This window comes from Natrix helvetica (genome assembly GCF_964273705.1).
Source record: "Natrix helvetica genome assembly, chromosome: 1".
In the NCBI taxonomy this organism is placed as follows: domain Eukaryota; kingdom Metazoa; phylum Chordata; class Lepidosauria; order Squamata; family Natricidae; genus Natrix; species Natrix helvetica.
This window is the reverse complement of record NC_138548.1, coordinates 282457214-282472249: the sequence shown is the minus strand read 5'-3', so window position 1 is coordinate 282472249 and position 15036 is coordinate 282457214. Positions and strand designations below refer to the sequence as shown.

Genomic DNA, 15036 nt, shown 5'->3' with positions numbered 1-15036 from the left:
TTTTGACAAAAAACGGGCCCGTTTTCGCAAAAATGGGCTGGTTTTGCTCGTTTTTGAGCCCTACCCCCACCCCCCAGAAGCACTCTACAAGTCTCCTAAAGACTATGCATGCCCTTTTTTTGACAGTCTGCAGAGTTCAAAAACTCCTTTTTTGGGGGAAGATCTGCAGAGTGCAAAAACTTTTTTTTAATTTGCCTCTTCAAAATCTTGGTGCATCTTATATTCCGGTGCGTCTTATACTCCGAAAAATACAATGCTATTATCTGGTGTTAAGAAAAACACTTGTGGTATTGCAACCACAGAACAAAAAAATTCTCTGCTGCAGAGTATTTCATGACTCAATAGTTGGTATGGCTTCTTTAAAACTATTCACATTTACATCTATGCATCTTTGGAAAGACACAGCTGCTTCAACAGTTGGCCAAAAAATAGTTTATGTGCTCTCCTGAATTCTGAAGTATCTGGTCAAAAGATTTACACAGTCCTGCCCTGCAGTGCATATCTGTAAAATTTTATATCTGACCTTGCAGTCTGGTTAAGGGTTAGGAAATAAAGACAATGTGCCCTAACTTGTATCCTTGAAGGGTCTTTGATGGATTCCTAGTAAACCTCTAAACATGATGCTGCCATCATGGGGGTTTGTGGGATTAGGAAAAATGCTCTCCCTTTTGCTCCCAGAGAAAGGAGTCCTGCTTTGCCCTTGTGGACAGAATTGCATGCAGATTATTAACAAGTGTTGTTTGTACTTCAGATGGAATCTCCACGCCATGGGTAATAAACTCACATATGTAGAATGGAAACATTTCTGGCAATTCAAATATTTCATAGACTGGGAATGTTTCATAATCCAGAACGTTCATATTATTTCCCCTGCTGTTAAAACAGTTTAACAACAATATAGGCGAGAAGACATAAACTACTACTTAAACTGTGAAAGTGATTTAGGCTTAGAGTGATTTTTTTTTAAAGAAGCAAACTTGTTATTTGTTATTTTGCCACTGGCCTTTGAGGCAGTTATTCTTGTTAAAAAATGCAGGGCCACTGACCTTACCTATTGACCACAAAAATATACATTAATGACAAAGTTCATGGGTTCAAATTGATATGATTTAATAATTCACTGTCAGCTTAAATAAATGTTTATACTCTGTTGCAATTTGTAAATGCATTTTACTTAAAAGTTGTAAGCCTAATCATTCTTAGCCAAGTTTTATTTTGTGTGTGTCTGCGGCTATATGTGTATTTCTGCATGGTAAGAGGGTTAGATTCTGACATAGCTTATGCTTTTTTTAAATTGCTAATTACACCTCTGGTCAAATTTCCAGGTTAGCCAGACCCATTTTATTTACAATTGTAAACCATCTGATTTTATTTCTCTGCATGTGGCTACGTTTTATTTTACTGTTTGTAAAATATGTCATAGTTTGACCACATGAGTATTATAATTAAGTTTTGCTGTGGTTTTTACTTGCTGTCTAAGATGTGGATTTATTTTTGTTTCTGAATTGGTCAATGGTCGTAATAAAGTTTACTACTACTACTACTATTAACTACTGCTGCTACGGCAGCAAATGTTAGGTAGTTCTTATGAAGTAATGAGAGCCTGGATCTGAAAAATTATATCATGTTAAGATGTTTGACAGATAAAATAGCTGCGTACTAAATGATAGTGAGCAACAGCAGTATAATATTGTATTCACCTTCAACTTGTATTTAGTAACAAAGGTAAAGTGGATGCAGACAGGGGAGAGATTGAAAAAAATTAGCAACCAGTTCTCTGCCTGGCTGCTGGGTAGGCAAGGCCATGGTGGCATGGCCTAGTCGGCTTCCTGCACCATGGTAGGGAGCGTTTTTGCCTTCCCCAGGCTCCAGCCTCCGGGAGGGCAAAAACTGCCTCCCCTGAGCTCCTGAGGCCCTCAGGAGGCCCGAAACAGCCCTGTTTCTGGACTTCCGGTACTTCTGGTAGGCCTGTTTTTTGCCCTTGCAGAGCTTCTGCATGGACCCTGCACTTACCTAGCACGGTGAATAGGCCATGTGTAGACTCCTGGGAGGGCAGGGATGGGAGAGGTCAGCTGGTCCTTGTAACTACCAGTTCAGTAAACCAGATTAAAATTAACATCCGGTTCATCCAAACCGGTCCGAACCGCCTGAATCTCACCACTGGATGCAGGCATTTCAAGATGTGCACACACTGATGTGTGCATGTAGGTTTATTACAAATAATTAATATTTATCTAAATGCAGGAGATAGGTTCCATGGCTGCAAAATGAATCTGAATGGAATACAAAACTGAGCGACCAATATGAAAGTGGTATTCAGTGATGGTTTGGTCATATATAGGAGATGACATAAAAGAATACTGAACTTCAAAGCAAGCATATGAGGTCAAGAGAAAAGGAGAAACCAAAAAAATTGTGGCTGGATAAAATTAGTGAACTCCTTGGAGAGGTGATAGGTTTCAGGAACAAAACACAACAGATGAAGCATCATATACGTAAATGCTTTGCAAAGGCACAAAGATATAGGGGGGCATAGAGAATAGTGTTAGTGTAGATGTTATTTTTGTTTGTCTTATCTTGTTTGTCTTATCCCATATTACTGTTTCATGTCAAGTGCCAGGGAAATTAGAAGATCCAGGCAGTTCAAATGGGTATAAAGATTTAGTACAAGCTTAAGCTCTCTACAAAAATCTAAACCACTAAGGGTCAAAGCAAGGTAGGCTGGACTTAGATATCTTGTGAGCACAGAGACTCATACCTGATTATGTGTTTGACCCCCCTCCCTTGGGCTCAGCTTACATCTCCTCAGCCACATCTCTTTACTTACTATGTCAGGAGATGTGGCAGAGTCAGCACTTCTGGGGGTCAAGAGTTGTGGCTGAGTCTGAACATTGATGGATGGGTTTATTTTTACCCTGGTTGCTCTTTATGTGCATTTATTCTGTTTTTGGTTTTTTAAATAATTTTTGAACATTTTAAGCCATTCGGTGTCTTGAATGGGAAGCCATATACGCTAAAATATCGTGGTTCCCTCTCTTTGGAACATCATCTCCACATATATTAGACTGGCTCCCACTTTGACACTTTTCCTTAAAGTCCTGAAAACCTGATTTTGCCAATGGGCCTGGGGAATCCAGAGTGGGACAGAGCCCATCAAGTGGCTTGTTGTGTGTTTTTGCCAAGGAGGTGAGGTTTGTTGTTTTTTATTCTTTTATATTGGATTTTTATTATTTGTAAGCCGCTCACTGAGAGTGAGTGGGAGGCCACATAAATCTAAATAAATAAATCTATATCTGTATTAGAGTAGCCCTATGGTGAGGTGTGAGGCAAATAAATGTAATAAATAAATAAAGTAGATATAAGCTTGCTGTTTAAGAATAATAGAACATATGATGCCATTGTATTGGAATCTTTTTGTCTAGCCAGGGTTTAAATGAAATATTCTCTACGTAAAGATGTATTAATAAGAAATGATTTAAATAAATAGGTTTTTTTTTCCTTCATAGGTCCACCAGGAAGAAGAGGGAAGCCTGGGCGACGGGGAGATCCAGGTAATTTTCTTGAACTTCTTGTAAAGTAATGTTGGTAAATTAAATTATATACACAAAGTAAAAGGTAGGAAAAATGTCTTTTACAGGTAATCCTCAACTTATGAACTAAATTGAGCCCCAAATTTATGTTGCTATGTGAGAAATTTGTTAAGTGAGTTTTGCCCCATTTTATGACTTTTCTTGCCATGTTGTTAAGTGAATCACTCCAGTTGTTAAATTAATAACCTGGTTGTTAAGTGAATCTGGCTACCTACTTTGCTTGTCAGACGGTCCCAAAGGGATCACATGACCCCAGGACACTGCAACCGTCATAAATATGAATCAGTTGCCAAGCGCCTGAATTTTGATCACATGACCATGGGGGATACTGCAAAGGCTATAAGTGTGAAAAATGTTGATGTCACTTTTTTCAGTGCCATTGTAATTTCAAACACTCATTAAATGAACTTTTGTAAGTGGAGGACTACCTGTACTATGTATATAAGCATGGCTTTCTTTTTCATTTGTCTGCTGATTTTTCCTTCCTTGTTTTTAATGGGATAAGCCTGTAAAGAGTCATGTATGGTAAGGGCTATGCTACTTCTTTCTTCCTCAGCTATTACTTTCCACCTGAAAACTAACATTTCTGGACAGCAGTTAGTAGGAATATCTTCTTCTGATTGTAGATTGGTGTCATTGGATAGTGAATCACTGAGTGGCTAACTGGGAAGGAGATAAAGCCTAGGACAGTGATGGCGAACCTATGGCACGCGTGCCACATGTGGCACGCGGAGCCATTTGTCAGGGCACGCAAGGCGCTGCCCTGTCAGCTGGCCAGCGCACATGCGTGCACTGGCCAGCTGAGTTCACTGCTTTTAAAAGCCATTTTTCGCCCTCCCCAGGCTCCAGAGGCTTTATAGAAGCCTGGGGAGGGCGAAAAGAGCCTCCCCCTCCCCCCAGGAGGCTTTAGGGACCGTCCAGAGGCATCCCTGAAGCCTTCGGAACGCTTAAAACGACCCTCCGAGCAAACCGGAAGCACTGGTGGGTCTCACATTGCATTAATAGTGCGGCACGCCCGCACATGACCCCCCTGAGCTCCCCCCGCTTGTGGCACGCGAGCCAAAAAAGGTTCGCCATCACTGGCCTAGGAAGAAACAGGAAAAGGGTTGATTCATAATATGGTCCCAAGTCATATTACACACACAGGCACACACACACACAGAGAGAGAGAGAAAGAGAGAGAGAGAGAGAGAGAGCTCACTTTTAAGAAAAGGAAGGCGCACTCTACATATTGAATATAACGTAGTTTAATTCTGAGACGTAAGTAAAATCTGCTCTGTTGCCTCACTAATATCTGGGCTACTAGGATCTGGTACAAACCATGAAACAGACTTCTAATTATCATCCCGTTCACAAAACTTAATCTGCATTGTATTAAGCCATAGTTTACTTAATCATGGTTTGTTGAATAAAGCACAGTTGTTAAGATTCACTCATTGCATAGCCATATGAACCATGATACATCAATTACGATGTCTTGTTTCCTAAAATATGCTAAGCCAAAATTAAAGGCATATTGCATTAAATTGCATGATGTGTGGAAGCAACTAGCGTTTCATGTAGGGGGAAAAATTGCTGTAGATCTGAATAAGCAAACTAAAGAGAAATGAAATACTGGAAGGTCAAATGGGAAAGTGGAAAGGATTCTTCTTGTATTGATCAATGACGGGTTCATATCTTTTTATATTTTCTTCATTTTGAATCATTCCCATTATCTGCATTAATTTCAGAATGGAATCTTTATTATTCCATCTCATATGCCTTTTCCAAGTGTAACCGTTGTCTGGATCAGATTATGGTTTTCCAATAATTCAGCAAAAGTTCCAAGCATCCTTCATGGACAAAGCTTTTTCCATCATTTCCATCTTAATTCAACGAAGCCTTCCCTAGAGCTTAGTTTCTTGGGCTTAGGAAGACACAGCTACTGGCTAGACAAATGGCTAATGTAAAAAGAAAAATGTAGACAGAGGAAGGAGAAAGGGAGATGCGTGTTTCTATAATAAAGAGACAAACATGCTTAGGCAGAGATAGAGAAATAAAAGTAAGACTCCGATGCTAAATGTCGTAGCATTGCTCCAAAACCTCAGAAAGTTTTAATGGAAAGAAGGTGGACTCTTTTGTTTATTTTTAAATCATTGCAACATTTCTTACAAGAAAGTATCATAATGCAAAAAAAATATTTTCCACCTCTTTCTGTCTAGAATTATTCATCTGCCAAAGATAAAATTATTCATCTGGCTAAAGAGAAAAGAATAAATTATACTGTCACAGCTGTGGGTCTGAACAGCAGGTTGAATTTTGTCTAATAGGTGGGTCAAGTAAAAGAGAGCAGATATGTTAATAGTTGGTATTTTCATTTATTTCTTCGGTGGGGGGGTTGACCTTTCCTGAAATACTTTCCACTAAAAACAATAAGGGTTAGGATTAGGGTTAGGGTTGAATGTTATGACTGATTTTGACAAATATTATTTTAAAGCATTTGACATTTTGCTGCACAGAATAATGATTAGAACTTTTTCACCAACTCCAAACAATTCTGATTTATAGTTCAGTTATGAAAAATATATTTCCACATTAATATCAAGATTAAATATGGATTTGTGAATTAAACACTATTTTGTTCATTTGAGTTTTGATTAAATGTATTCAGCCTTGGTTAAGTGGCATTCCTAATTGTATTTCTTTGGAACTTCAAAATTATTGTTCATCTGCAGCGTAAAAGGCTCTTTGGAACCACTACTAATAAAGGAATAACTATATACAATTAATTTAATGTGTATTCTTTTAGAGATGAAGAAAATAAAGAATTGTTTTTGGCAGAAGGCTACCAGAGTGTATGTTTTTTCAATAGAAAGTAAGCTGAAGGACTTTTTGAAAGAGAAAAAGATATAAACATATAAATAGACAAATCCAAAGACACCCAAATTCAAAACTCAATATTAGCATTCCAGTTGCATATCAGCTTTGTATTGTTGCTCTAAGAAAATGTTTTATCTGGATTACAGCCTAACCAAAAAACAGATTGACCTCAGTATATTAGTTATACTGCATATACTCATCCAGCTGCTGAGTATTTTTTTTTTACCATAATTACCATGTATTTATTTATGTATGTATGGCCAACCTAGCAGTTCAAAAGCACATAAAAGTGTAAGTAGAAAAATAGGGACCACCTTTGGTGGGAAGGTTCCGTTCACCATTCGATGTTTAGTCATGCCAGCCACATGACCACGGAGATGTCTTTGGACAGCGCTGGCTCTTCAGCTTTGAAACAATGAGCACTGTCCCCTAGAGTCGGGAACGACTAGCACATATCTGCGAGGGGAACCTTTACCTTTATGTATGTGTGCATGCATCTATCCAGTGGTGGTATTCAAATAATTTAACAACTGGTTCTCTGCCCTAATGATTTCTACCAACAACCAGTTCACCAAACTGATCAGAAAGTTAACAACTGGTTCTCCCAAAGTGGTGTGTGAACTGACTGAATCCCACCACTGCATCCATCCATCCATCCATCCATCCATCCATCCATCCATCATCTATCTATCTATCTATCTATCTATCTATCTATCTATCTATCTATCTATCTATCTATCTATCTATCTATCTATCTATCTATCTATCATCTATCTATCTGGATAACCTTACCACACAGGAAACCAGGCTCTTACTCTTTCACTACAATTGATAAATGGGAGCAAATTTTTATGTTTTATATGATTGCATCCTCTCTAGTGGTTCTTGTGTGGTTATAACTTCACAGCTTCCAGACAAAGGCTGAGTTAGAGCCAAATATTCAGCAGTTATTTTGCTTGGCAGTATCTTTGCTCTGGCAGCTATTGAAATCATGTCTTTCTTTTTTTTTTCCTTTCTTTCTTTCTGTCTGTCTGTCATTTTGCTTGTTCTAAACAGAACAGTTATACATTGCTGATATGATTCATAATAGTGCCTTGGATTTTTTTAAAAAAAACTCCTATACTTTTTAAATTTTCTGTTAAACAAATGATTAAAATATTTTTGAAGATTTTATTATCGTATGTTTTTATTCTTACATTTTGAAGCCCCTGTTCTGACCTAAACTTCCCAAGAGCATGAAGCAAACTCTTTGTCCTGACAAAAAACCCTTTTAATAATTTACTGTGAATTCTGCTAATTCACATACAGCAAAGTCTTTCAAGGGAGGATTTACAATCACAGACCTTATCTGACTTAGAGAGCTGCCAGGCCGATATCTGCAAAACTTGGCAAGGCGTCTCGGAGAGTCACAAAGCAATTACGCAAACTAATTGTCTCCTGCAAACTCCACTTCCCTTCCATTCATCTTTTATTTCCTCTGGGAGGGGCCATTCATCATCCACCTGTGGTCTTATTCCCAAGTCAAATCCTGTTGTTTAGTTGTTCTCTTCGTCTGGCAACTCTGTGCATGCGCACGCTGGGAACAGGCTCCTCACTGATGAGGAGTCTGCCTCACTGATGTCTGACTCTGAAGGCAGATGATAACTGGCATACGGCCCTCTCTCTGCCACTGACACAGAGCCCTCATCAGAGCCTTCCCCAGACTCCAGGACTGGCCCATGTTCCTCCCCAACCTCCTCCCTGTCTTAAACTGCTGCCAGCTCTGCTTGCAACTGGTAGGCCACAAAGCCCCTGTGAGGTATAGGCTAAGTTTAAAAAGGGAAGATAGCCTTAATCTTCTTAGTATGAAGCAATTTGTATCTATCAAATAATTTTGCATTTTCAATGGAATATTACCTCCCCTCTTCTATTCCCTTACACATCCCCAAATCTTCTCCTCTGAGGTTCAGAGAGGTAGGAAGGATTTCTTGTAACATGAAAAGAATGAACAGTCCTTAGCACAGCTGCTTTCAGAGACAGAAAGAGGTGATCGTCTTTGTAAAGCTGTTCCCTTCTTGAATAGTCTTGACCAGGTAAATTCCTGCCCATGTGAATGTCCAGTTGCCTTTCAATTAGGTCAATAAATAAAGATCTACCAGATACGGCTTTGGAGCAATGCTGATAGGTAGATTCATTTGGCATCAGTTTGTAGATCTGTACTGAATCTCCTGCAAAGATCAGCGTGTAGAGAAATGAGCAACAAGGAAGAATTAAAGAAAGATGAAACTATAGCTACAGTTTTTTATTTTTTTCTGGTAGCAGGAATTATACTTTTCCAAGGCTAGGTTCTGTATTGAATCTGGATTTTTACACAATAAAAATAGGTTGCATACCTAACTAAGAATGCAGCAGTGACGTGCAGTCAGGTGAGGCAAGTGAGGCAGAGCCTCACCACTCTCATCATGAAAAAAAGAAGTAAAAGGAAAAAGCTGAGCTAGTTGCTGCCTCACCGTGGATGACTCTGCTTAACCTCACTGGTGCTCTCCCTCCCCAAGTGTAGTGACTTCCTCCCCAGGCCCCCATTCATTTCTCTCTCTCACACACACAGCTGGATAAAACTATATAAAAATCTAGCCCAGCTTCACTGATTACAAGTTTGAAAAGGCAACATGGCTCCACCTGCAATCAAACTACACTTGGGGAGGGAGAGCACAAGCGAGCACTGAGGAGACCACAGGAGGAGGCAGGAAGCCAGGCAAAGAGCCATGCTGTAGTACACACACTTCCCCCCAGCCTCTTTCTTTTGGAAGGCTCGGCTTGGCTCCCCTCCGGCTTCTCTGCCTCTCCTCTCACCCCAGCCTGCCAGCAGGAGGTGGTGGGTGGGCTTTATTGTGTTCCAGGCATTTCCCACCCAGACAGCAGGCTGTATTTGCAATGGTGGAGGTGTTTGGGAAAGGCAGCAGGGGAATGGGGGTGGTGGTGGTGGCAGAGGAGCTGCTTTCAAGCCACTGGAAAAGATGTCCAATCCAACTTTTGTGTGTGTGTGGGGGGGGGGGGTTGTTTGAGAGTGAGTGAGAGAGGGAAGGGGTAGGAGAGATAGTCCAATCCAACTTCTGTGTGTGTGTGTGTGTGTGTGTGTGTGTGTGTGTGTGTGTGTGTTTGAGAGAGGGGGAGGAAGGGAGAGAGGGAGGAAGGAGGGGAAGGAGAAGGAAAAGAAAAAGAAAGAAGGAGCAAAGGAGAAAAACAAATGCTGTCGCTTTAAATTGGAACTGAGCATGCCTGGCTGTGGAATTCTGGGAGTTGAAGTCCACAAGTCTAAAAATATTTGAAACCCAGCACTGTGTCAGTGCCTCACCAGTCATAAACCTCACCGCACGTCACTGGAATGCAGGAGTAATGGGGGAAAAGTATCTCTGCAATTCTCAAGTTGGCCGGAATGCTTTCCTATTCCACATGAACAAGCAATCCTTCAGAATTATGCTACAAAGACAGTATAACAAGTAACTAAATCAATTGAACTCCAATTTAGGCAAAAAAATTATTTGGGAAAAGAGATAGATGTTTTCATTATATTCTTGTGGCTATTCCCCTCAAACAAAGCCAATATATCACCACATGATTTTATTGCTGTCTTTAAGGAACATTTAACTTAAAACAGATAACTTATCTTACTCTTTTGTCTGGATCCTTTATAATAGTCAGTTATTTTTCTTTGTTTTCAAGACTTTGTGTGCGACAATCCAGCATGACATTTGATGTCATCTAAAGCCTCTCAATTGGACTGGTTACGTCTAATCAGTTCTAGTGCCAATATATTGAGTCTCTCTTATTTAACTTTTTTGTGGGGGGAGAAATAGGATTCATTTTTGTATCTCATAGTTGCTCAAGTAATCTTTGATCATTTTTAATAGGAAAGATCACTAATTTTAAGGGTGCTTTTTCCACACCAAATATATTATCACTTGATTTCATATGATTTCACACGTATCCCTTCTGTGTATTCTGGCATTAATTTGATTGCTTCATATAATTAATTCCATGTATCAGAAAATGCTCTTTATGGAATGAGGTGGTAAAATCACAGTACACAAAGTATAATGAACCAACCTCTTCTGCATGAGACACCTCTTCAAAAATCAAGATTTATAAATGATCCCTTTAAGATCATCAGATCCATTTCTGTTCCAATCTATTAAATAAGTTTTTTGACGTTTGACTAAGCCAAGGTTTAACAGTGCTGACAAAATACAGGGCCTTTCCTGTAGTGGCTCCACATGCATGGAATATTTTGCTATCTGAGCTTTGTCAAATCCTGTCATTAGATATTTGACATGGTAATTTTTAAGTACTTTCCTTGAGCATAAATGTCCATTAGAGGCCTAAGGGTATAAATGATGACAAGTAATAGCAGAAGTAGAAGATCCAGAAAATAAAAGGCTATTAGGTAGGTGGGTGGGGATGTGATTTGCCCATCAAAGAAGAGAAAATTATAATTGTGTGATATGTGAAGCTAATATGAGGTACTTCAGTCTATAGAGAGCCAATTGACAGCTCTCTATGTCTGTAGTTGTTGCTTGTTAATTTGTTCCAATGTTTGGCAGCAAGTTAAAAGCCAGTCATCTGCAGACTCTGCTATAAAAGAAAGGAGTTTCCATTTCATCTCTGCTTTTGGATTTATGATCAATTTAAGATTGTTAGTTCTTTTTTTTAATCTTACGCTATGTTGCTGAGTGTAATGTGATTATCTCTCAATTGCTGATATATATAACTTTCACTTCATTGACTAGTTGGGTGCACTTCATAATAGATGTTTGATTGTGTATATGTCATTATAGTTCTAGCATGCAGAAACTTGGGAAGATAAACCAGAACTGTTCCAACATGTTGATTATTTCCAGCAATGTTGCTGGAAATAGAAGATTTATAAAAACAAAATACAAATACAAAATTATCTGTTTGGCATTATCTAACAAATCTTAAAGTGCTTAATCCTATGCACCGCTAAAACTGCAAAAGTTCAGATAGTAAATGCAAGCCAGAATAATAGCATAATATTCTAGTTTTATACGTAGGGTCCATAAATAATACACATCTCTCAAATAGGTTTGTGTTGGAAGCAACAGTATCAAAGAGAGGAAAAAGTTACGCTAAACTTGTACTTTTATAGCCTGAACCCATCTCCTGGGCCATGAAAAGGAATATGTCTATGTGGGGCATTGATTCACACCATTCTCATAATCATAAACTGAAGTTATAGAAACACAACTCTTCCCGGATTGCTTCAAAATGTAAGACTTATTAACAACTGGGCACATTGGAAATAGCTTTTAACTATTGGAGTGTCTTCACTTGGGCCTTACGTGGGACATGCCAAGCAATCCACTTAGAAGGGCAAGGAGACAACAGTACCATCAATCCAGCAGGACTGGAAACTAAGCATCAGGCAGGCACCACTGTTCACCAGCCATAGAGACAAGGAGAAGCAGACGTGACTTTCATATACTTCACATATGCAAATCCATTTTTGAATGCTTTGGTCCTACTAGCCCTATGTCCATCTGCCTGGCTTGCTCCACTCTTAGGAACTGGTTGCTGCTTAATTTAAATTGCCTTGTATCATTCCTCCTCACTACTTAACTTTCTTTGTTATTTAATATAAGTTCATGGTATGTTGTATCTGCCCATTGAAGTAGTTATTCATCATTACCCAAGCACAGAAAGATATGTGAATCAGAACATTACCATATTATATAAACATAATTTATATTATAGAGTTGTTTTGGAGTGTGGCATAGATAGATAGGTAGGCAGGCAGGCAGGCAGGCAGGCAGGCAGGCAGGCAGGCAGATGATAAATGGATAGATAGACAGATATAATGTTAAGAATTCCTTTGTAGTCAAATCCGTTACATCAGCATCTAATGATATCCAACATCATAATGATGAATACCAGTATCAAGAATAAAGCCAACTTTATGCTGAGAATAACACTGCATTACCGGTATGTAGCACAAAATCAAATCGCAAAACAATCAATTCTTTATGAGAAAACTATTTAAAACAGGTGGATCTTTTGAACCTGATTAAATAGCTCTAGTGGTATACTACTTTCAGTTGCACTGAGGTTTGTAACATGTGCTATCATTGTGAAGGTCTTTGTCTCTACAATGTAATTATAATCCTCTGAAACTAATCCTAAAATATTGGCACTTGATACTGGTGAAGGCGGCACTTCAAATCGTCTATTTCCAAGCCATAGCCACATGTTCCAGCTTCATGCAGAACACATGTTTTCTTATAAAGACCAAATATAGCTGTATTTTTTTGAAAATGAACAAAAACTAAGTAGCCTCTGTGCATAGCGCAATTTTGAAGGTGCATAATATGGACTTTGACAAAAAGTAATTAGTTAAACAGGCTTAAGTGGGGAGGATCAACTTCATAGGATTTTGTTCTGTCTGGCCTGAAAACAGATGTTTGAGATTCAATTTCTCTTAGCTTTCTTCAATATGGAACATGCCAGTTCCATCCCAGATTTTTCTCAAGAAGGTCAGACTATTTTTTCTTTCATCTTCATGTAAAAACAGAGGAATAGAAATGTGAATTGTTTATTTTCTTGTAACTTATTTTATGTAAAGTTAAAGGATGTCTAGTCAAATAATTGTATGATAGCAAATCAGTACACGTCTGTTTTTTTCACTACTACCATTCAGTCTTTTTCATATTTCCTTGTACTGTAGATCTTTATTTAGCTACTTTATTCCAGCAAATGCAAAGTTGAATTTTTAAAAAAATGCTGGCAGAACTGTATTCCCAGGCTACAAATTGTGTGGAAAGAATTTTCATTCTTGGTTTTTTTCATATCTGAAGGACATAGAACAGGATGGGTTCATGAGTTGTAATTTTTAAAAAGAAAATTGAATGGAAAATTAATGTAAATTTTCAGTCCCAGTTTGTCATTCATCCACTTCTCTGAAAAACTAAGAAACAGTTCAGTAATAGGATTCAAAACTTCATGGCTTCATTTTTTCTTCTCTTTCCACTTCTCTTCTTTCTCCTTCTTCTGACTTACATACATATTTCAGAAGCATATTTTGTAATGATGATTAAACTGTGGTTTCCTTTAATAGTTTTCTAAGGTTGAGGATTTTAATTAATTATGTTAATGAGGATATACATGCTGGATGCATATAAATAAATAAGTCCAAGAATGAGAAAGTTATTTTAGACATGTTTTCTCAAAGAATCCATGGCAAATGGCTTTCAAAGGGGAGAAAAATAAAATAAAAACTTCTTATGTGATATTGCATGATCAACTCAGCATTTTAAATCTTCATGGGAAATAACCATGAAGCTGCAGCATGACCAAGTGTAGTCATATATTTAATCTTTTGCAAAAAGTTGCTATTTCTTAGTGGACATTTTCTTCTTTTAAAATTGGATTAATACAGATTAATGTTTCTCCCTTTCATTCTTAATAAGATAAGAATAAGTTTAAATACATAATTAGTAAAATAGTATGTATAAAACTGTTATTCACAGTTGATCTAACAGTACACTGACGTTTTTTACACATAAAGAATCTATAAATATCTCCACATGCTAAAACAGCAAATAATAGTGCCAAAACAAGCTATAAAATACACTCATTGGTAGCATTAATTTCCTTAAAGCCAAAGGACATTACAATACAAATATACTAAAAAAATGCCACCAAAAAAAATAGACAGATTGAAAATGATAGTAACCATTTTTTCTAAGGTTTTCTAAATAAAACTATGAACATGTTACTCCCCTTTATAATTAACTGCAATGCTATAATTTTCTAAATCTATTCTATTTTCAAATAATTTCTTCTTGAATCAAGATATATTTGGCCTAAAACAGAATAATGCAAATATCTATAATTGTTCCATTGTTTCAAAACCATTTGCAACTAAGTTAAGGAAAAATAATAGATATCTTATCTAAAACAACCGAGTGAATAGACTGACTTGCTGGTACTATTTAAAGAGAGGAAGGTAAGTTAGTGTAAAAAATATTATTTCGGTCTTCTACTCTCTTTTCCAGTCTTTCCATTGCGAAGATAGTTTAATTTAAACTAGTCAGCATTTGGTCCGTGATAAAATTCATTACTACATCCATTGACCTCATGGGTGGAATCATATCCACACTGAATTTACATATCTGTTCTCTGCTGTCATATGACCAACAAACTCAAAACATTGATTGCCGTTGTAAATCTTTACCAAAATAACAGGAAGCGTGCTATAATCTCAAAATTCTGCATAAAAAACAGCACAATAGTTTACTTTTGCAAAAGAGTCTAGAGAGGCAAAGCTCAAATTTAGGAAGATTCAAGAATAGTTGATTTCCACTCCAAGAAATCCACTCACATTAATCCAATGGAAGCATATAGAGTGAATCACAGGTGGGAAATCAGAACAGTATTTGCCATAAAGGGTCAGTCACCGAAGCCATCTCTTTTTTATTGTATTGTTTGATTGTTTCACAAACTGAGTCACACCTCTTTCTTTCAAGTAGATGGTTTGACTTTCTTTGCTCTACTCTTTTAATTTATCTTGTGTTACTGAGCTCATGTTCTGTGA

The 15036-nt window shown here is 37.8% G+C and overlaps 1 protein-coding gene across 1 annotated transcript in view; it reads left to right on the top strand.

Moving 5' to 3' along the window:
* COL23A1 (collagen type XXIII alpha 1 chain) overlaps window positions 1-15036 on the top strand; it is a 294393-nt gene that overhangs the window by 172402 nt on the left and 106955 nt on the right. Inside the window, exon 3 of the mRNA XM_081942141.1 lies at window positions 3507-3551. Within this exon, the coding sequence (XP_081798267.1) occupies window positions 3507-3551 (45 nt within the window). The remainder of the gene's footprint in view (window positions 1-3506; window positions 3552-15036) is intronic.